General features: G+C 35.2%; 1 protein-coding gene across 1 annotated transcript in view; it reads right to left on the bottom strand.

The window, feature by feature from the left end:
- LOC148951494 (chloride channel protein 2-like) overlaps nucleotides 1-16,646 on the bottom strand; it is a 163,559-nt gene extending 146,913 nt beyond the window's left edge. Inside the window, exons 1-2 of the mRNA XM_089090912.1 lie at nucleotides 16,521-16,646; nucleotides 10,311-10,593 (exon numbers count right to left, since the gene is read on the bottom strand). Coding sequence (XP_088947038.1) covers nucleotides 10,311-10,593 — 283 coding nt within the window. The 5' untranslated portion in view covers nucleotides 16,521-16,646. The remainder of the gene's footprint in view (nucleotides 1-10,310; nucleotides 10,594-16,520) is intronic.
- Nucleotides 16,647-21,540: the final 4,894 nt, after the last annotated feature.

Here is a 21,540-nt window from a genome sequence, read left to right as displayed (position 1 = left end):
ACGTTGTTATCCAACGGATACGTTAGATAACATTGTCAAAATCTATGTATTAAAGTGAATAAATACTTTATTAACTTCCTTTTTTCTAATACATCAGATAACATTGACAAAATCTAAGTATCAGAGTGAACAAATTACTTATCATCGTCTTTCGTCAGATATGCTTGATAAAATTGAGAAAATCTAAGTAACATAGTGAATAAATTCTTTATCAATGTCTTTTCACAGATACGTTTGATAACACTGACCAAATCTAAGTATCATAGTGAATAAATTCTTTATCAACTTCTTTTGTCGGATACATCAGATAACATTCACAAAATCTAAGCATCAGAGTGAATAAATTGATTATCATCGTCCTTTGTCAGATATGCCTGATAAAATTGAGAAAATCTAAGTATCAGAGTTATTAAATTATGTGCCAATGTCTTTTCACAGATGCTTTTGATAACACTGATAGAATTTAAGCATCAGAGTAAACAAATTCTTTATTAACTTTCTTTATCGATATCATTAGTCGGATTAGTCGGATAACATTGACAAAATCTACTTATTAGAGTGAATAAATTCTTCATCAGCATCTTTTGTCGGATAGGTCGGGATAAAATTGATAAAATCGAAGTATCAGAGCGAATAGATTCTTTATCAACATCCTTTGCCGGAAATGTCAGTTAACATTATCAAAACCAAAGTGTCAGAGTGATTGAATTCTGTATCAACATCTATTGTCAGGTACATGGGATAACATTGACAAAATCTAAGTATCAGAGGGAACAAATTTTTTCTATAAGCATCTTTGTCGGATACATGGAATATAATTGATAAAATATAAGTATCAGATTTAATAAATTTATTACCCGATAATATCGGGTAATATTATCAAAATCTAAGTATCAGAGGGATTGAATTCTTTATCAACTTCTTTTGACTGTTACATCAGATAATATTCACAAAATCTAAGTATCAGAGTGAAAAAATTATTTATCATCGTCTTTTGTCAGATATGCTTGATAAAATTGAGAAAATCTAAGCATCAGAGTGAATAAATGTTTTCTATCAACATCTTTGTCAGATACATCAGATAAAATTGACCAACTCTAAGCGTCAGATTGAATAAATTCTTAATCAATATCTATTGTCAGATACATGGGATAACATTGACAAAATCTAAATATCAGAGTGAATAAATTTTTTATATCAGCATCTTTGTCGGATACATCAGATAAAATTGACAAAATCTAAGTATCAGATTGAATAAATTCTTAATCAACATCTTTTGTCGGATACGTCGGGTATAATTATCAAAATCTTAGTATCAGAGTGAATGAATTCTTTATCAAATACTTGTGTCTCTTACATCTGACAAAATTCATGAAATCTAAGTATCAGAGTGAATAAATTCTTTATCATCGTCTTTTGTCAGATATTCTTGATAAAATTGAGAAAATCTAAGCATCAGAATGAAAAAATTCTTTATCAATATCATTTGACAGATACGTTTGATAGTATCAGGGTGAATAAACTCTTTATCATCGTCCTTTGTAAGATATGACTGATAAAATTGAGGAAATCTCAGCATCAGAGTGAATAAATTCTTTACCAATGTCTTTAGAAGGATATGTTTGATAACACCGACCAAATTTAAGTATCATAGTGAATAAATTTCTTATCAACTTACTTTGTCAGATACATCAGATAATATTCATAAAATCTAATTATCAGAGAGAAGAAATCCTTTGTCATTGTTCTTTGTCAGATATGTTTGATAAAATTGAGAAAATCTAAGTATCAGAGCAAATAAATATTTTTAGTGAAATAATGACATGTAGAATATTAATTCAAAACATATATTATTATACATTATTAAATTCAATGAATAACTTTGGACATTTTGAATCTGTTCCATAAAATAGTTCACCATGTTCTCTCTTGATACTGTAGCTATTGTCTTCTCTTAGTTCGTAATCAGTAAAATAATCATTATTCCATTTTGAGTCATACACAATTTTTACTAGAGTGTCATCGAAAGGTTCAATATGCGTTTTGTCTTTGGTATTATTTGGTTCATTGACTGTTTGATCAATGATGGCAGTAACGTTTGCTGGCACTTTGTTTTTCATCGATTCATATTTATATTCCTTTTTGTTATTTTCTACCAATGCCCTTTTTATTTTCCGGCAATTTCACTGTCTATTACCACATTAATTTTACACAGGTAACAGTTCCGGCACGTAGACAAGATATGGCTTATGATATTAGTAGAAGAATACGCCTGTCTTCTTTTGACCTTCCGTTGAATGCTAATACCCGAAAGATGACGATGGGATGTATCAGTAGTTAATGTGTTACCAGCAACAGTAGCAAGGAGTTGTCCTCTATCAACAAAGATTATTTTTATGTTGACATACTCTATGAGTGTAATCATCTCTGGAGATCTCAATCTCGCATATCCACCAACATAAGAGTTGAATTATTTCGGTACTCCTAAGAAATTTAATTCCTTACTGTCATGACACTGAAGTCATACGTTTACGATATTGCTACCATTTGTACTTGTTTCATAGGTCAAGTACTTCTCCTTGTCAGTCTTCAATGCTACAATAACGCTATCGTGTGTAAACATTTTCTTAAAATGCTTCATCTTCACTTGTTTAAAGATATGACTTATGCGTTTATCCTTCCGCTGCGTAAAAATTACTGATTTAATACACGCAATAAAGTAGGTAGTGTCGATAACCTACCATAGAGTACCAGTGGGAAAGCCGCGTCGTGTCTATGAGCAAGCATAGAGTACAATTGGTACAGCCGGAAGCAAATTTCATGTCATTTTAAGATACGTAAAAAAAAGTTGAATAATTTGTAAGTCCAAGAAATTCAGTCCATAAAAAAAGTGCTGCTACAATCATTATTTTTCTAATAGTAAAAGTCACGACTAACATTTCTATATCATTCTCATTTTGAATTTGGAAAATATTAAATGTGAATTTTTTATGTTTTAATATGTTTTATGTCATTTTAAGACATGTAAAAAAGATGAAAAAATACCATGTTAAAAAAAATAATAAAAAAAAGTTTAAAAAAACAAAAAAGTATAAGAAATGAGGGGAGGGGCCCAAAAATTTGGAAGGAGGGGGCCCCTTGGAGGCTGGGGATAATGGGCCCTTGGAGGATGAGGTCCTTGGTGGTTAGGGTCATTGATGGTTTCGGTTCTTGATGGTTCAAACTCATATTCACCACACTAGTTGATTTCTAAGGATTGTTATGAATTTCTTTATTATAATTCTTTTGTTAGCATTTACACCTCTATTAGTCTCAACTTTTTAGCATACTCCAATACTAAGGCATATTTTATATTGACAACACTGCCTGATTGATACTTGTGTATTATACAGAACACAGTCTAGGAGTAAAGCTAGGTCAAGCCATAAGGTCATCTTGGCACCTATGACTGTATTAGTTTAAATTTTTTAGCACACCCCAATGCTAAACCACATTTTATATTGGCAACACTGTTCAAATGGAACTTGTGTATTATACAGAACACAGCTAAGAAGTAAAGCTAAGTTATGTCCCATGATCACCTTGTCAGCAGTAATTGTTTCCATAGATTGATACCATTGATGTTGTTCCAAATTAATGTTAAGTTGCGTAAGAGTTACCACCCCCCCCTCGGACTTACCTTAACTGATAAGCAGTTTAACCCTTTTAGCGATTTCATACAATCCAATTACAATAAATCTCGAGCTCTGTTTCACACTTATTATTCAATCACCAATTAAGATCATTCAGAGCAGAGTTATGTCAATGGAATACCTTTTTTCGCAAATTAAGTTACTTTACGCAAATGATATAACCTTTTAGCATTATTGAATACCGCTAATAATGCAATCAATTCTGAACGAGATGCAAGATGCATATAGGCTAGAGGTTATCAGAGTGTTTGACATGTTTTTACTCAGAAACATGTTCGGCTTGGCTGTATCTTTAGTAAAAACATTATTTATACAAAAAAACACGAGTATTTTAGTCTTCAGCTGAAACTAGTATTTTTACAGAAAGTCCATCAAACCTTTGAATACGTTATACCATGGTCTTTAGTTTTGGGTATTAACCCATAGAAAAACCTGTCTGGTAAGTCTTGTCCTCGGCGCGGTAATTGATGCATGGCCGTGATAAGTCATGTACCGTTGAAACTGCACTGTTTATTAAGTACCCTCTGTATCCGTTCTCTCTGATTGGTCCAGAAAATGGGTGTTGCCTCAGAAACCTGTATTGTTAGTCTTGTCCCTTCTGTAGTACTAGATACCTGTCCGTGGTAAGTCATGTACCGTTAAAACTGCACACATATCCATGCCTCAGACCTTGTAGGTGTAGTATTGCGTATATTTCCTTGTAGGGTTAAAATCTTATACATGCACACGACTCCAAAGTGGCGCATTGGTGTCAGTTTGACAATCTCTGTCAAAAATGTTTGCTCAATTTGAATGTTTCGGCTCTCTTTGCATACCTTTTTATGCTCAAAATAACAATGCAGTTTATCTCTAATAAAAAGTACAAAAACAGATAACAGTATAGCATATTTCTAGAGCACAGAGAAACAACCTTGGAAACGCAACTTACAAACACTCTTCTTAAAGAGAGAGCATTTAAAATCTATTGACAAACTTGTTTGGCAAATTCAGAGTAATGTCTGAAATTTTTTCTCAATTAAAGAAATAAGGAAATTGATGACAACTTGAAACAGCCAATTAAAAAATTAAAGCTTTCGGAAATCGACGAGCACATTTTGGATTATCAGTCAAACTGAGCAACGCCTAATTTGATTACTCATTTTATTTTTGGGGTGCGCCAATAGAGGAATATACACAACGAGGCACCTACTCGGTAGAAAAGGAGGCTTGAAGCTCATCGCCCCAAAAAGAGTTTGAGAAGTACAAAGAGTAAGAGAGAGAGAAAAGCAAAAAATTTAAAAACACAAACCATCAGCTTCAAGAAGAAAAACGACTAAACTAATAATAATTGATTTTGCAGTATTTGTCCTTTCAACATGGGTACGCTGAATTGGTAAAAAGCTCAGTTTCGTGTTTCAGATTCAATATTATTTTTTTGATGATTAATCTAGTGACTTGTTCATTTTCTTTTTTTGAAAGGAGATGGTGAAAGGAAAAAAGAAGTTCTGCTTAGAGAAACATTGAAAACCAAACAGAATAAAAATTTGTATACTTCACCTCCTGGTTCCAAAAATACAAATTTAAAATATAGGACATTAATCTGTTTCCTACAATTGCTCTACTCCCTAAAAACATTTGAAATAATAAAAAAAAATCCAACGGGAGATTTTTTCTGGCATTCTAAGATGCCGGTATCTGGCGTTTCCACAATTCTGGAAGTGTCAAAGTCAAATTTTTATTTCTTAGCTGTTCTGTGTGTTACGAAGGTTTCCGGGTATTTAAAAAAAAATGATATTTCTTTTATTAAAAGCTATAGATAAGCCAATATATCCAATGAGTGAACAATCTAAACTCAGTTCGTGTTTCTGTGAGACCTCAATTTAGGGATCAGGAATCAGGTTGACCCCAATTTTTAAAATTTGTCCAACCCGCAAGGTTTGAAGCTGCTTTGAACTTCCAAGTGTTATATTCCTTCCGAGTATTTATTTTTATAACTTCTATAAGTTTTATTGTCATGGAAACCTTGGCGACTAATTTCTGGAAGTTATATATATTTTTTATATAAATATATATTTTTATCAGATCTAATGTTTATTTGTGTTTCTAGTGCAAATTTTAGGTAGGTAATAAATATGCAACGATAATTTTTCTACCGACATAACTCGTTCTATAATCATTTTTTTTAAGTATGCTTTCGTAAATTTTTAGTGCCTTCCAAAAGTATTTCTGATGCTATTATCTTAGTCAGACAACATGCTTTTAATACAGTTATCTTATATCATGCACTTATTTTTTTTTTTACAAACTGCATTTTCTTTATTACGAGTTTTTATTTTTATAATTTCTTGGAGGTTTATGGTCTTGGAAATCTCTGCATCTTGAATTTTATTTAAATCCAGTATATTGTTTATTTTGTATTTCTAATTCAAATTTTTAGTTAGGTGACGAGTATGCAATGAGTATTATTCTACGAACACAGCTTTTTCTATAATTTCTTTTGAAAGCATGTTTCGGTAAATTGTTGATGCAATTTATTTTTGATAAGCGATGATAGATTTTTCAAATATTTTTTTGATAAGCGCATGGCTTAGTTTCTGAAAACTTTGTATAACTCTCCTGGTGCTTTTTTTGGCTGAATTCCAAATGAATGTCGCTCATAGTTTCCTTATATCATGATTTTTTTTTTTTTTTTTTTTGATAACAAATTTACCTAACATTTTAACGAAAAATTACATTGTTGTTTCTAATACAATTCATTAACCAAGTAACTGTATTAATTTGAAAGAAAGTCTGAAACAGTAAAAACATCATCCCAAGAATTATGCGAAACCTTTTTGTATGTTCCTATACTAACCCACAAGTTTTCCTATACTATATGACAGTCAGATTAAAGTGTAATACGCGTTTTAAAATACTTAGCACAGATACTCATCTTCAGAAAAATTTATAATAGCCTAACCATTCAAAGGCGTATCCGGGATTTCTGTTCAGGGGGATCATTCCTGGGGGGGGGGGGGGGGTTAAAAAAAATTAAAAAAAAATATAAAAATTGTTCGTATGCTTTATTGTTACGTTTGAAGAGTCGGACACAAATCTCAGGGAGGGGGGGGACTCAAACCTTGAACCCCCTTGGATACGACTTTGTAACCATTCCAAGTATTCGTGACGTCATTCATATTAAAAATTTGACCAAGGAAAATATATTCTAATGAAAAACTCGACAATGGAAAATATATTCCCCTTTCCTTCATTCTCGTTTTTTAAAGTCTTGATTTGGCAGCGTCCTTGTTTTTCTCATATTTTTCTTTCCTTCACAAATTTAACACATTAATTCAAAACTCATTATAAAGATGACAATTTATCTATCTAGTTCGTTTCTTCAGACCAGAAAATGTTAACCTACCAGTGTTCAGAAAAAAGTAGTGTCGTTTTCGAGAAAAATACATACAAAATTATTGCTCTCTTAAAGATAGTAGACTAGAATTATTGCTCGTTTAATTAGATATTTTAAGAGATCCCAATCAAAATTTGGATTATGTTTACTATAACAAAAAATTTACAAATTCAAACGGTAAAAATATTTTTAAACAAAGATCACAAGTGACATAAAAATCTGCCTAAGAATATAATGAAGGAACTATAAAGAATGAAGCAAGTGTATAGAGAGGGTCTCAGGACTCGTGTCTTCCTTCATAAAATGTCAAGAATTTACATAGCTTGTCCCATAATTTATTTTGTTTTACACATGATCTGTCAGTAATTTGTGCTCTTTCCAAATTTATCCCCCCTCCTCCTTAATTTCAGAAAATCCAATAGAACAAAGTAAGGCCGTATCCGTGGGCGGCTAGGGGTTTTGACCCCCCCCCCTCCAGAAATGTTTGTCCGACTCGTAAAAATGTAGCAAAAATGAATATAAACAAATTTTTGAGGCATTTTTTAAGTTTTTTTACTCCCCCCTAAAAAAACTCCTTTTGTACCCCCCCCCCCCCGAAAAAAATTCTGGATACGATCCTGGGACAAATTAATGTAGCCTACACATGCCTGTGAGAGCCAGAAGAAGAGTTTTGAGATAAAACATTTTTTTCAAAAGCGTTATCTAAACACTTTATCAATAAGACAATCATTATGCAATATTTAAGATGAAACTTCATATCGTTTACTTTCTATATGAAACTAGGAAAATCTTGCTGAAGAGTGTCTCAAAGTAAACATTAAACATATTTTTAAAAATCTGAAGTTCATCAACCTGATAACGATATTTGTCCAGTTACACTATAAGAATGCAAGGTAATTGTAGGCAGATCAGTGATAATGATATAAATACCGATCAAACAAGAGGCTACATTCATATAAATACATTATTTATCAAGGATTTAGTTTATTGTCTGATGTTATCTTATGCTAAGCTAGTATGTCAAGTGAGAGAGACATGTGTTAAGCCTCCTACATGTTGTTTTGTCGAAATTTCTAAGATCTATTAGAATATTATGGACTTGGCTGCACCGAAAAATCGGCCAAATGGGGAGGGGGGTATTTTTATCTAGAATTGAGCTAAATATTAATTATTTTAAATCGTTCATTATTCTTTTACCAGGTTTACGAGGTGGAAACCATACCCTAAAACTTAAAATTAGCAATTAGAAATTTGTCTATGCTGCACAGTCAAATGTTTCTACTGCATTAATTTTAGCTTTGGAATATTATGAGATTCAAAAAACCTCAAGTTTTGACTTTTTTTTTCGTAAATGTACATATTAATTATAAATTTCTAGACAATTCCTAATTCGCCAAACCACGAGGTCAAATATACCAAAATTAAACGGATTTTGTAAATTTTTTTCTATAAATCTATAAGAATAACAAGATTCCTAAAGAGGACTGCTAGCCCCAGAGATGCACGAGACCAACCTCCAGAGACTAATTCTGTACCTGATCTAGTACCTACTGTCAGACGTTGTAAAAAAAAAACTTAAGCTTGCTAAACTTAGGTTTCCAAGATGCACAGTATTTAGCGAAATGCATTAGAAGGTGCAGTTCAAGCTAGAAATTTTATTTAATTTTTTCTATGAATTTATTAGGAAATACGCAAAAGTTCAGAAATTTACTAGTACAAAATTTGTGAGGAGGTACACACAAAAATCCTCATTTTAAACCAAACAGAGCCTCGTCTCATCCAAAAAGTTGGTAGAAAGTATAAAGTTCTGAACTTTTATTAATTTTTCCTTCGGCAAATACTGCATCCACAAAATAAAGGAAAAAAAATATGCTAACTCACAAAAGGAATCTAGAGATTTATTCCGCGATACTGATATATTATTTTATATCTCGACAACATTAGATAGACCATGATATTAACATTTTTAGGGGAAACTAATAGTTGCATTTTCCATGGGATTCAAAACGAGCAACAGTATACCTACATATTTATTTACTCATTTTTACTTAATTTGAGGAAAAGACCCACTCGACGCAAAAGTATTGAAAGGATACAAACAAAGATACAAAAAACGTGCATTCCATGTATTAATGAAATTGAACATAGTTTGCTTTGTATTTCAATTTTTTTACGGTTTCTTTTAAATTATATCCATTGTACTTAGTATCTTTTTATTCGTCTTAACTCTTAAATTTTTATTTAAGAAACTAAAAGAAAATCTTAATTCTAGACACTTTATGTAGGGGCACCGTTTGGAGGAGGGGGTAGGGGTGCGATCCCCCTCCATATATTGAAAAAAACCTTATTTGTTATTTTCATTGAAAAACACCATTTTTTTGAATTTTCAATAAAAAAAAGTTAAAAAAAACAACAAAATTGCCATTTAATAGATTTTGAAAAATACATCTTGACCCCACCCCTTCATTTTCCTGAATGGCTGCCCCTGTCTATTCATAAAGTCAAACTCGTTCCCATTTTACAATTGAAATAGTAGCTAGTGGCCCCTTCCAAATAGACGATGTAGTGTTTAGAAGTTTCAAGTTACTAATTTAGAATTTCTCCAAAGCTCAGGGACTCATTTTCGTACTTCATAAAAGGCAAATTAGTCTTAATATAGTAGAATCTGCTCCCACCTGTCACTCGTAAAATGTTTTAAGTAGCGGTCAGTGTCTGGGTAGGCCTAGTACACTGATTTACGCAACGTCAGTAAGAATTCAATTTTTTTTGTAACTGGCAAGATGTTTTTATGTTTGTCAATCATCGTTTCTCAACAACCATTATGTTTACCAATCAATATGTTTAACAATTTAAAATACTCCGTAACGCGAGACACAAGTGATTGGTTTTCAGAAACAGCGATACAACTAAGCGACCGACGAAGCTTTTTCGCCGATTCGGGGTCGAAAAAAAGAAGCAGTTTCGCTTGCGTGTCAGCGTTTCTTCTACCGTAAGTTAAGAAAAAAACACTACAAATTGCTAGTACATCGTTTGGGACATGTAATTTATTATTAAAGAAAGTAAAAATACGCTAGAGGCATATTTTATCGGTTTCTGTGGGCGCTTTGCTTTAACCAGTTCAGTTGGATTGAAATAGCAATAAATGAAAAACGACCATAGAAATAACTTCTTCCCCGTCTTACGAATTGCTACACCATAAATACTCTAATTTTGAAGAAATTATAATACAAAAATGCATAATTTACCTAAATTTAGTTGAACAACCACATAATCCTGCGCAAAACTAATTACAGCCACTAAAATACCCAATACAGCAAGAAATATTCCATCTTCACCAAGTTTTGTAATTATAAGTCGCCAAAACCATCCAAATAGGCTATCTAGCCGAGATAAACATCTTCCTCTATAGGCTCTTAATTCTTTTGCTCTTTGCCTTTCTTCTTTTCTTCGTAATTTATCAATTTGTTTTGCTCTTTTCGCTTCTTCTTTGGCTTCTTCAGCTAGAGTACGTATATAGCGACCATACATCTAAAGTAATTTAAATGATTAGAAATAAAACATTGAAACGGTTTTTCTATATCGGTAGATTAAATAAAAAAAACAAGTTTTTTAACAGAAAGTAAGGAGAGACGTTAAAACTTAAAACGAACAGAAATTATTCCGTATATGAAAGGGGCTGTCCCCTCATCAACGCCTCGCTCTTTACGCTAAAGTAAAGGGGCTGTCCCCTCCTCAACACCGCGCTCTTTACGCTAAAGTTTTTTATTGTTTAAAAAATAGAGTTGTATGAAAGTCAAACTTTAGAGTAAAGAGCGAGGCATTGCGGAGGGAATAGCTCTTTTCATGTACTGAATAATTTTTGCTCGTTTTAAGCTTTAACGTCGCTCCTTACTTTCAGTTAAAAAAAACTTGCGTTTTTTATTTAATTTTTGAACGTTTTTGAATAAATGCAGGTTTTGATTTTGGCTCCCCGCACAAGAATAATCAATGCCTAATTTCCATATTAATTTTACTTTTATTTGGTTAAATGGCTTTCTCGAACGTTGTTTAATTTTATTTACGAACGTTTTTATTAGTAATAAATACACATAACTTACGTAACGACTTTCTATATTCATATGTTTTTAATACGTATATTAGGGGATTCACCCCCTAGTAAATACCTCGCTCTTGACGCTAAAATTCAAATTTTGTTCCAGTTCTTTAAAAATGACCCCTTAATCACAAAGGTCGATAATTAGAAGAAATAGCTCTTATGAAAGTACTAAGAAATCTTTGGTTTAAAGAGCGAGGTATTGACTAGGGGTCGAACCCAATCGGATACGTAATAATTTCCGTTCGTTTCAAGCTTAGATGTTGCTACTTAGTTTCAGTTGAAAAACTTGTTTTTTTTTATTTAATTTCTGATCTTTTTTTTAAATAATTATGGAAAATCCGGCGCCCCCTTCATAGCAAGGATTAAGTCATCCTAAAAGACATAGTTATCATATTTTCGACCATGCTGAACACAATGGCTATCTCAAAATTTTGATCGGGTGACTTTGGGAAAAAATGAGCGTCGGAGAGGGCCTAAGTGCCCTCCATTTTTTCGGTCACTTAAAAAGAGCACTAGAACTTTTAATTTCCGTTCGAATGAGCCCTCTCACGATATTCTAGGACTACTGGGTCGATACGATCACCCCTGGAAAAAAAAATACAAAAAAACACGTATCCGTGATCTTTCTTCTGGCAAAAAGTACAAAATTCAACATTTTTGCAGATAGGAGCTTGAAACCTCTACAGTAGGGTTCTCTGATACGCTGAATCTGATGGTGTGATTTTCATTAAGGTTCTATAACCTTTAGGGGGTTTTTCCCCTTTTTTCGAAAATCAGCCAAATTTTCTCAGGCATGTAACTTTTGATGAGTAGGACTAAACTTGATGCAACTAATATATTTGAAATCAGCATTAAAATCTGATTCTTTTGATGTATCTATTGGTATCAAAATTTCGCTTTTTAGATTTTCGGTTACTATTGAGCCGGGTTGCTCCTTACTTACAGTTCGTTACCACGAACTGTTTGACTGCAAGCTGTATACACATAATTTCTTACTAAGTTTTTAATGAATTTCTTAATAAAATTTTAAAATAACTTTTTTACATTTTCATGGCTTCTGAAAATGTAAAAAAGCTAAGTTTTACAGAAAAATATAAGATATTTCAGTGAAAATGATACAAATCCAAGGATTTAGATGGGATGGTAGAGGTCCAAGTCCTCTCCCTTAGTTAAATAATCTCTTAAACCACACTGCCTTTTCGTTCACAACTAAAACGAAACTGAAATATTGAAAAAATGGGTACGATTTTTCAACAATACAGTGAAAATAATTTTACCCGACAATTATGAGACAATTTTAACTGTTTAATTGAAAGATAATACCAGTTTTCATATGTAGATACGTATATTGACTGCAATACTACAGAAAAGTTAATTCTCGCAGTAGGGTCGTATCCAGGATTTTTTTTACGAAAAAATTTCTTTATATTCATTTTTGTTATGTTTTTACGAGTCAGACAAACATTTCAAGAGGAGGGATCAAACCCCCAAATCCCCCTGGATAAAACCTTATTTCTTAGTATTCACAAACAAATAGGCCCAGGCTAGGCAGTAATAGGCGATGATAAATGTAGATTAAAACTAGTATACATTTTTGTTGATACAAAATTAGTTGGATTGAAGAAGAGCTGAATTAAGAACTTTACAGCTCTCTAAGAAGGGGTATGACATAGTTCATCCTTTTGCATCAAGTTAATGAGAAAATATTTATCACCAAGACCAAATTCTCGTGAGTGTTGTTTAACCCATTCAGAAATGTGATTTTTCGTTGATTTGACATTATTTCTTTATTGCTGTTTTAGAACACTGTTTATCTTTAAGACATTAGAAAAGCAATGATATATCACTATTTTCATTTATATGGCATAAAATACTACTACTACTACTACTACTACTAACGACAACTCACCGCAGCACCAAGCCACCTGAGGCCAACACAGCTACGCACGCTCCTCCTCCATCCCAATACTTTCAGAGCCTCCCTTTTTACACCCTCCCAGGAAGTTCCCATTTCCTGCAAATCTTTCTTTATGGCGTCATCCTACCCCAGACGAGGACGACTTGCTTTCCGTTTAGCCGTAGATGGTTGGATGAAAAGGACAATACTCGGCAATCTGTCATCCTTCATCCGCACAATGTGCAATAGCCATCTCAACCTTTCTCTCATTATAGCCCAAGAAAACAGAAGTGAGCCATATTTTTCGTGCAGCCAACTGTTTGAAATACGTTCAGTCAGCCGGGTACCCCGAACAATCCATAGGCAATTTTTCTGGAAAACATCTAGCAAATCTTCATCCGCTTTTCGGAGCGCCCATGCTTGAGAGCCATATTTGACCACTGTCATCACTATCTTGGTTTTAACTGTGAAAAAAATCTCAATCTATCTTGGTTTTAACACACTTTTTTAACTGTGAAAAAACACCCTGAGCCTTGGCTATTCTACTTTTAACATCTTCACTGCTCCCACCGTCTTTACTAATAATGCTACCAAGGTAAGTGAAGCTGCCCACCTGATCAATCTTTTCGTTACCCAACTTCACCTTTTCATCTTCACTTATAAAAAAAACAACTCGAAGTTGTACTCCCTTGATATTTTTCCATTTCTTTTATTACAGAAGGAAAATATATAAGGTTCGAACGTTCTTAGCAGTAGTGTACCCAGTATCTTGTCTACATTTCGAATCAAATCTAAGAAACGTGTTTATTTAGTTATTCCGATGAATCTGTAAATCCGTAGCCAGCCTTACGAAGAAAGCAATTAGGCATAACTTCAGTTTCTGAAATTAAAAAAAAAGGGAAGGAAGAACAAAAATAGCTTTTTGTAAGCTTTTTTTTAACAGAAAAAATTGTCTGATGCACGCATAATACTAATTGCACACTATTGCAATACTATTGCATTTATAGTTGATTATGGACAAGCACGAAGGACGAATCAGATAACCATCTTTTATTCATCGAAGTAGCGAATACTGAGAGAAAAAACAACTGAGTAATGTAAGTGGTGAAACAGACAAACAAAGTTCCATCCTCTTACAAACAGTAGCTTCAATTCATGAAAATGCACCGGCGGGGGGGGGGGGCAAGTTATATTTCAAAATCTAGGGGAAGGGGGAATGTTGCTGTTTTATCAACTTTTTCATCAATGAACTCATCATCAGTTTCAATTTTTTGGTATTGGGCTATTAGCTGGTACCCACGCGATATACTCTATATGGAAATGCTAAAGGAAACCTATCAAACGGGTATCTGTCATTAGATAAACGGATCGCAAAGCGTGGTTTGTCACTGCGTTTACAATATTTAAACTATTGTTTTTTGGGGGTTTAGGGGGAAAAAGGTACCTAGGTTAGATTGTTATGCTTTACCCCCACCCCCCTTAAGGTGAAAATATATAGCCAAAATTTGTTTCTAAACTATTATATTTTCATACTATTTTGTTTTATTTCATTAACATTGACCAAACTTGACTTCTCGCGTGTGTACCAGCTAATAGAACAGTACCATTTTTTCATCATCATCATCATCATCAATTTTTCATCATTGAATTTTCATCAATTTTTCAATGAAAATACTGAAAAAATGCACTTTTCAATGGAAACTAAAAAACAGGTACTTTCAAAATCTAGGGGGGGGCAATAGCTTGAACTATTCCTTATCCCCTAATTAGTACCCCTAGCTAGATCTTGTGAATGGGGGAATCAAGGCACTAGTTGAGACTATGAGTCTAACCCAAGGAATAAAATATGTCACTTAGAACACAGACAATTCAGATCACGAAACAGATTTTAAGAATCAAGGAGAGGAAGATTATTAACCTAGGAGACGAAAGAAAAATCCAAAAAATTGAATAAAAGAAATGAAGGAGGAAAGCAAATAAAAGGAGGATAATCAAAAGAAAAAAAAAGAGACAAAATTTAAAAGCCTTGGAAATGGCTGCTGTAACGCACTAGTTAGAGTTTTACTTGGATTTTACTTGGTACTAGTTTGTATTTTACTTTTACTCGTATTACAATTTATACTAGTTAGCGTACAGATATATCTAAGTTGAAAAACTTGGTTTTAAGACCGCATTAGCTAGAAATGACAATAAAAGCAAGGAAATAAAAGAAAAGAAACAAAGCAAGAAAACAATGAAAGAAACATTCTCAGTCTGTGAAAAAAAGAGCAAAAGATATATGAAAAAATGAATTGTGATAAAAAGAAGCATATAAAAAGTATAAGAGAAATAGTGTCCGGCTACCCCCCCCCCAGAAAATTTTTACCCAGGGGAAATCCCCCAGGCAGAATTTCCCTCCTTTGAATTCCCCCTGTAAAATACCCCCCTGTAAAATTCTCCTGCAGAAAACTCCCCCAGACTATTCCTCAGAAAATTCACCCTTGGCTATTCCCCCCTTTAAAATTTCCCCCGATGGGAATTACTTACTGAAAATGTCCCATCATATGTAAAATGAAGCTGCCAAGGGGAAAGCAAGACAAATAAAAATAATGAAGAAAATAAGGGACTTTGGATTTTGGACTATTCCAAAATGAAGGCAGAATATGTGGCTCAGTCCATCCTAATTTTTTTCGGTTCTGACTTAGAGTTTGACTCCGTGATATGGAAATTGAATTTTAAAACAGACATCTGTTAGATACTTTAGACGGGAAACCTTCTGATGCACACCTAGTGGACGGGTTCTCGATCGCAAGGGGTGAACTGGTAAAGGGGTGAAGGATGTACTACAGGCGTCAGTGTCAGACCAAGTCCACGGGAAGTAATTACTCGTACTTCATAGTCCCAGCCTTTTATCTCTGTGCACTTCTATCTTAAGGCAGGCCTTCTAGAGTTGCCGCTAATTCTATATTTTCGAGTTATTTTCTTTAACATTTATCTTACCCTTTGATAACTCAACCATCAACAAAAAAAAAAAAAAAGAAACAAAAATGTAAAAAAGTACTATAGGATATTCTACGCCACATATTCTTCCTCTATTCTGGAACATAGGTAGAGTATTCCAAAATTCCTTCTTTTCTTCAGTCTTTTTATTTGTCATATCGTCCCTTTGGCTGCTCAATCTCGCTTGTGCAGGAAATTTTCCGTTGGGAAAAGTTTCCCAAGGGGAGATGAGGCACAGCTTAAAAATGTCTTTCCGAGCCCTAAGTTGCACAGTAGATCCAATCTCGAGAATTTCATTCTTGCTTTATAACAAATTTTGGAGATAGTAAAAGCTGCTAAACTCAATTTTACAGTTTTTTTCTTTTTGTAACTAATTTTGAAGTTTGAAAACTATTCTTTTTACTAAACAAAATGGCACCTTCTTTGGTTTACCTAACCTAAGTGAATATTAAAAAGAATTCAAATTTATTTGCTATCAAATACCTCAGGGGTTCACTTTATTCCATATAATCCACGTTTTTTCTTTAAAAACTATCCTTAGGGACTAAAATTCACTAGCGGCAAAATGTAACAATGAACTCGATTTCACGCTTGATCCCAGGAGAAAACAAACTCAGTGATTTATGTCAACTTCTTAATTAAATATCTAAATGATAAATTGAGATAGAAGGTGGCTTATCTTAATTACGAAAGGACCAGCGTCCAACCATTGTTCTCTTTTTCGACACTATGGCTAAATCTTGCGAAATTTAAATAAACTACGTTTTTTCAGTTTTTTAAATTTGCTACAACAAGCGAAAGGGGCTAACAAATAAAAAAATGTTTAATTCTCTGTAATTACCGAAGCCGTTATAACAGCTGAGCCAAATTACAAGTATATTACCGTTAGTCGAAAAGATTACAACTTAAAAAGACTAGATTGGCTTTGCTAGGGCAGCGTGAAGTCGTGTAGCAGCCTTTGGTCCGCTTCGCCGACAAAGCTTTTCCGGGAGGAACCCTTTAATTTAGTGTTTTCCCGATGCCGTAATTGCTAAGCCTTCAAAACTTGAATAATATTTCTCTCAAAGAAATTTTTCTTCAAAAAGAAAAAAAAATGACAACAGGCATCCTGAAAACAGTCTCAAAATATTCCACACTCTTAAAAACAACTTTTTTCTCCAAATAATGACACCCAGTAAATGTTGTTAGTTTTAAAATACACCATACATACAACAGGGGGTATTGGGACTCAGCTAGTCCCCGGATGGCAGATATGGTAACGCATTTCAAATATACAGGATTCCTCCTGCGAGAGGGGTGTGTAGCTAGGGGGAGCTAGTCCTTATGGTTCTTTAAGTACAGCTACAGAACCCATGTCTTGGATCATTCAGGTGGAAGAGGTGGAAGGCCCTCTTATATGCACTGGGCGGGACCCTTTGGCGTATGGATATGTTCTACCAGTCAAAAACTTTATCCCTGCAATAGATTATATTGCTGATGATGCATGACCACAGAAGGGCACATTGTCAGTAGCAGATTTATCTGGCCCCTGCTAGGGAAGGAAAGGAGTAACTTATGACTATCCTGAAAGTAGCCGAGAAATCCTCTTTCCTGCTTAAAATAAACATTAACACAAACGACCAGGAATGGGGATCTATGCTACCGCGTCCTGGTAACTGACGGATGTCGGCAGCCGATGATACCTACCGCGTCCGGGGCAGCGAAGGATTTGACGACCGGGAATCTGGTGAATGGGGTTCCTTTATGAACGTTGACAACTCCAACCCTGGAGACTACAGTCTCCCCAAAATAGACTTTATTTATTAGAACACCGATCGTTATGATGCTTGCCAGACAAGGCAGGAAAGACTCTTTTTAAATGAGAAGACATCTGCTGGAGACGGATAAGGCATGTTGAAGAAGAGCTTAATCCTGTTTTTATTCCTAACCCTGACGTTCTTTAACTTTTCCTTGTTACAGTCTCCGACTCAACCCATCGTCCCTCTAATCTGAGGGAGTGGATGCTGTCCGAGCTCTGAAGAGAAATGAATCCCCGGATAGAATTCAAGCAGAACTACTGAAAGTCTGGTGTAAGCCACTTACAGAGCTTGCCCACAAGATCGTATCTGCTGCCTGGAAAGAACGACATTTTCCCACTTCACTCTGGCAAGCCAGAAGTATTCCGCCACGCAAAAAAGGTTCAAACGCGATATACAACACCTATCCTCCCATCAACCTAACATGCAAGACTGCCAAAATCTTCACTCGTATTACACTCCTATGGATCAGAGCTGTGTCGTCATCGATCACCCGAGAATGCCAATCGGTTTTCCGATCCGGGAGATCAACCGTTTACCAAGTTTTCACAGTGTGCCAGATTTAAGAAAAACATCTAGAATGCAGCTACGACATGTACCAGCTCTCCATTGCCTTTAAACAAGCATTGGACCTTGTCTGAAGAACTGGCCTGCGGAATATCTTCCGTTATGGAATCCCACGAAACTTAGTCGACATTATAAAAGAAATATACTCTGAATTCAGGAGTCACGTCTTGTGAAGGTCTCATTGACAGCTTCCTGACGTCAATACGAGTCCCTTAAGGGTGCCTCCTGTCTCCAAACTTCATAACATCTTAACAAAGTGAAACTTATCTTACCAAAACTCATCTTAACAAAAGGAAACTTAACAAAGGGAGTCAGTAGGTTGACAAGTTTCCCTATCTTGGTAGTCTGTTCATCAGCGACGACAACCACTCAAAATATATAAAATGGTTGGCTCGCCCTTACGAGTTAGAGTTTCAACGCTCCTATTCCAATATGGCGTAGCAAGGATCTGTCCCAACGGGTTAAAAAACGAAAGGATAAAGATCCTCCTGAGCCATTGCTGGCGTATAGGTCGTCGAGTTGAGGTTTCAGTTGCTGGGTGTTACCTTGGTCGATACCTTGGTCACACTAACCCCAATCTACTCATTCGAAACTTGGATGCTAAAGCTGGATGATCAGTGTAGACTTGTCTCGGTAGAAACTAAATGCATCCGTCAAATCGTCGGAACCGCCTATCTTGATAGAATCTGAAATATCAAATTCCTCGAAACCCTTAAAATCCAACAACCGATCTCCTATAAGATCCAGTTCCCGCAATATCGGTGGCTCGGTCATATCAAGCGGATGAGTCCGTCCTGGATGAGTCCTCCCAAAAATCACCTTCGATGGCCAACTCATGATTCTCGTCCTCATGGTCGTCCCCAAAAAAGGTGGAAGAATTACTTTGTACCTCACTGCCTCTCGGGCCTTCTTCGCCTAGCAGAGGACTGCAAGGCATGCAGAAGACACTTCTAGGCCATTAAGAACAAAGAGGCTCGGAGACGACTTTCAAGGATGGACAAGACTTAAGTGAAGTAAGTCAGGAGACAGCCCTTTGGTGGTGCCTTAAGATTAAGATTTGTGCCTTAAGATTAAGGCATAAAAACGAGCCTACTCCTGCTAATTTCAGTCACCGTCTAGTGACTAGTCATCCAGCCCAGTGTCTTACCATTAAGAAAGATATGTTGTACAATCTGCTGCCGAGGTTGGACAGACTGGAGCCAGTAATGGCTACCAAAATCATATCCAGGGGGATTCAACCTCTCTGGACATAAGAACTGCCTCGATCGTGGCGCAAGATAAATACATGTTCGGGCAATCAAAGGTGAGAGAAAAAAGTTCCTTGTAAGTACCAATTCTGAGAATCAATTGCCAGTTATCACTGATGGCTGACGACTGGCAGGTGAATCTCTCCAATCTTTTGAACAACGGGTGTTGCCTGCCCATACCGGTCTAAAGCTGGTGGTTGGGGTTCTCGGAATAAGGGGAAACAATGGTGGAAACTTTGACACTACCAAGGAACGCTTTTTTCTTCTAAAAGGGGAGAAAAGAGATAGGAAAACTCTACCTTGAAATACTTCGCCCATGAGGGCACCAATAGCCCAGTGGCTATTGCTTCTAGAACAAATATATTTTCTTTATGTGGAGGCAATAAGCCTTTATAGCCTGAACCTCAACTCAGTTCTATGAGTCTACCCATAAATAATTATTATTACAACATATAATCTAACGTTTTATTACTTTACCCCAAAACATGAAAAAATAACAGTTTATATTGTCATTATAAAATTGCAGCATGTATAAGCTAAGGCTACTTTACCTTGCCTTAAAATATACTATCTATTTAATTTTTTCATGTGTATTTGGTTGATTATACAAGTTGATTGTCTATATATATAACCGGCGGATTGTCATATACACACTTTACGGAGTCACTGCCAAAATGCGTCATTGCGTCACATTGTAATTTATAACCATTGCGTAACCACTTTCATGAGACGAAATTTTCTACCTTAAAATATGTCGGAAAAAATAAAAAAGGTAGACACATTAGAACAAATATGTAGCCCCTTGTTGCTGAAGAGACACAAGCTTCAAGATTCATACTTACAACTCTTGCAGGTCACTCTTTGCAATGCAGTCCCGTATCACAAAGATACGGTGACAGAGTGAAGTTAAACGGCCTAAACGTTCTTGGTTAACGCCTCCTGCCTCCTACCAAGTTCCAAGTAAATATGGGCACTTTAATGTGGAAGGTAGGTGGTGCTAAGAAGTGGTGGATCCCTCTGACAATACTTCCGCTCTGTCCCCTTGGCTTATAACTACTTGTCCTATTAGTTTCAAGTAGTTTGGAAGTCTAACAATGGTTGGGCCAATAACCCAATTTATGCTTCCGGTTTATGCTAATGCGGGATAAAATACTTGCGTATTTCCCCTTCAAACAAATGGTAACGCGCCTGGCTTTCAACAAAAAGAAAAAAAAATGGCAGGGACAGGGAGAGTTCATGGCCCTGTATTTTGCCTCCAATCAAACTGATTTTGAAATCCTTGCATGATTTTAGTTTAAAAAAGTAAACCCTACATAAATTTTTTCTAAAAATCTAGCCGAGGGACGAGGGATCGTTTTTGAAGGAGCAAGGACTTACTTTAGTCCTTCATTTATGCAGATTGGACATCCTTCCATGATTCTGATAATGATGCTCAAGCAAGGTGCAACAAGCCTACTTTAGTGCAAAAAATTGGCGAACAGAGGGGCGGGACTGCTGTGAAGGTCTTTTACCCAATTTAGTTATTCGTTTATAAGATCTGAAAATCATTGCCTAATTCCAGTTTTAAAAGGTGTAACTTGCCAACTTTTCTGCTATTGGAAGAGCCATGGGCCCAATCTGGGCTTCCGAATAATACTAACTGACAATCCTTCCATGAGTTCGGTTTAAGCAAGGTGCAGCATACCTCCATTTTTGATAAAAGGTCGGTGGTACACTGTATGTAGATGAAATTAGATTGTTTGGGGGGGGGGGTTAATGGTCGGCTTCGGTTCCCCAGTCATGTAAACTGAAAACCCCTGCACGATTCTATTTCAAACATGATGCAACATGCCTACCTTTCCTCTAAAAAAGTTAGCAGTAGGATGAGCGTTGGCAGGAGGGAAAGAAGGGGCC

The sequence above is a fragment of the Artemia sp. Qi Xiang Cuo genome, chromosome 6 (assembly GCF_049724085.1).
Source record: "Artemia sp. Qi Xiang Cuo chromosome 6, ASM4972408v1, whole genome shotgun sequence".
NCBI lineage: Eukaryota > Metazoa > Arthropoda > Branchiopoda > Anostraca > Artemiidae > Artemia > Artemia sp. Qi Xiang Cuo.
This window is presented reverse-complemented; position numbering and strand designations above follow the sequence as displayed.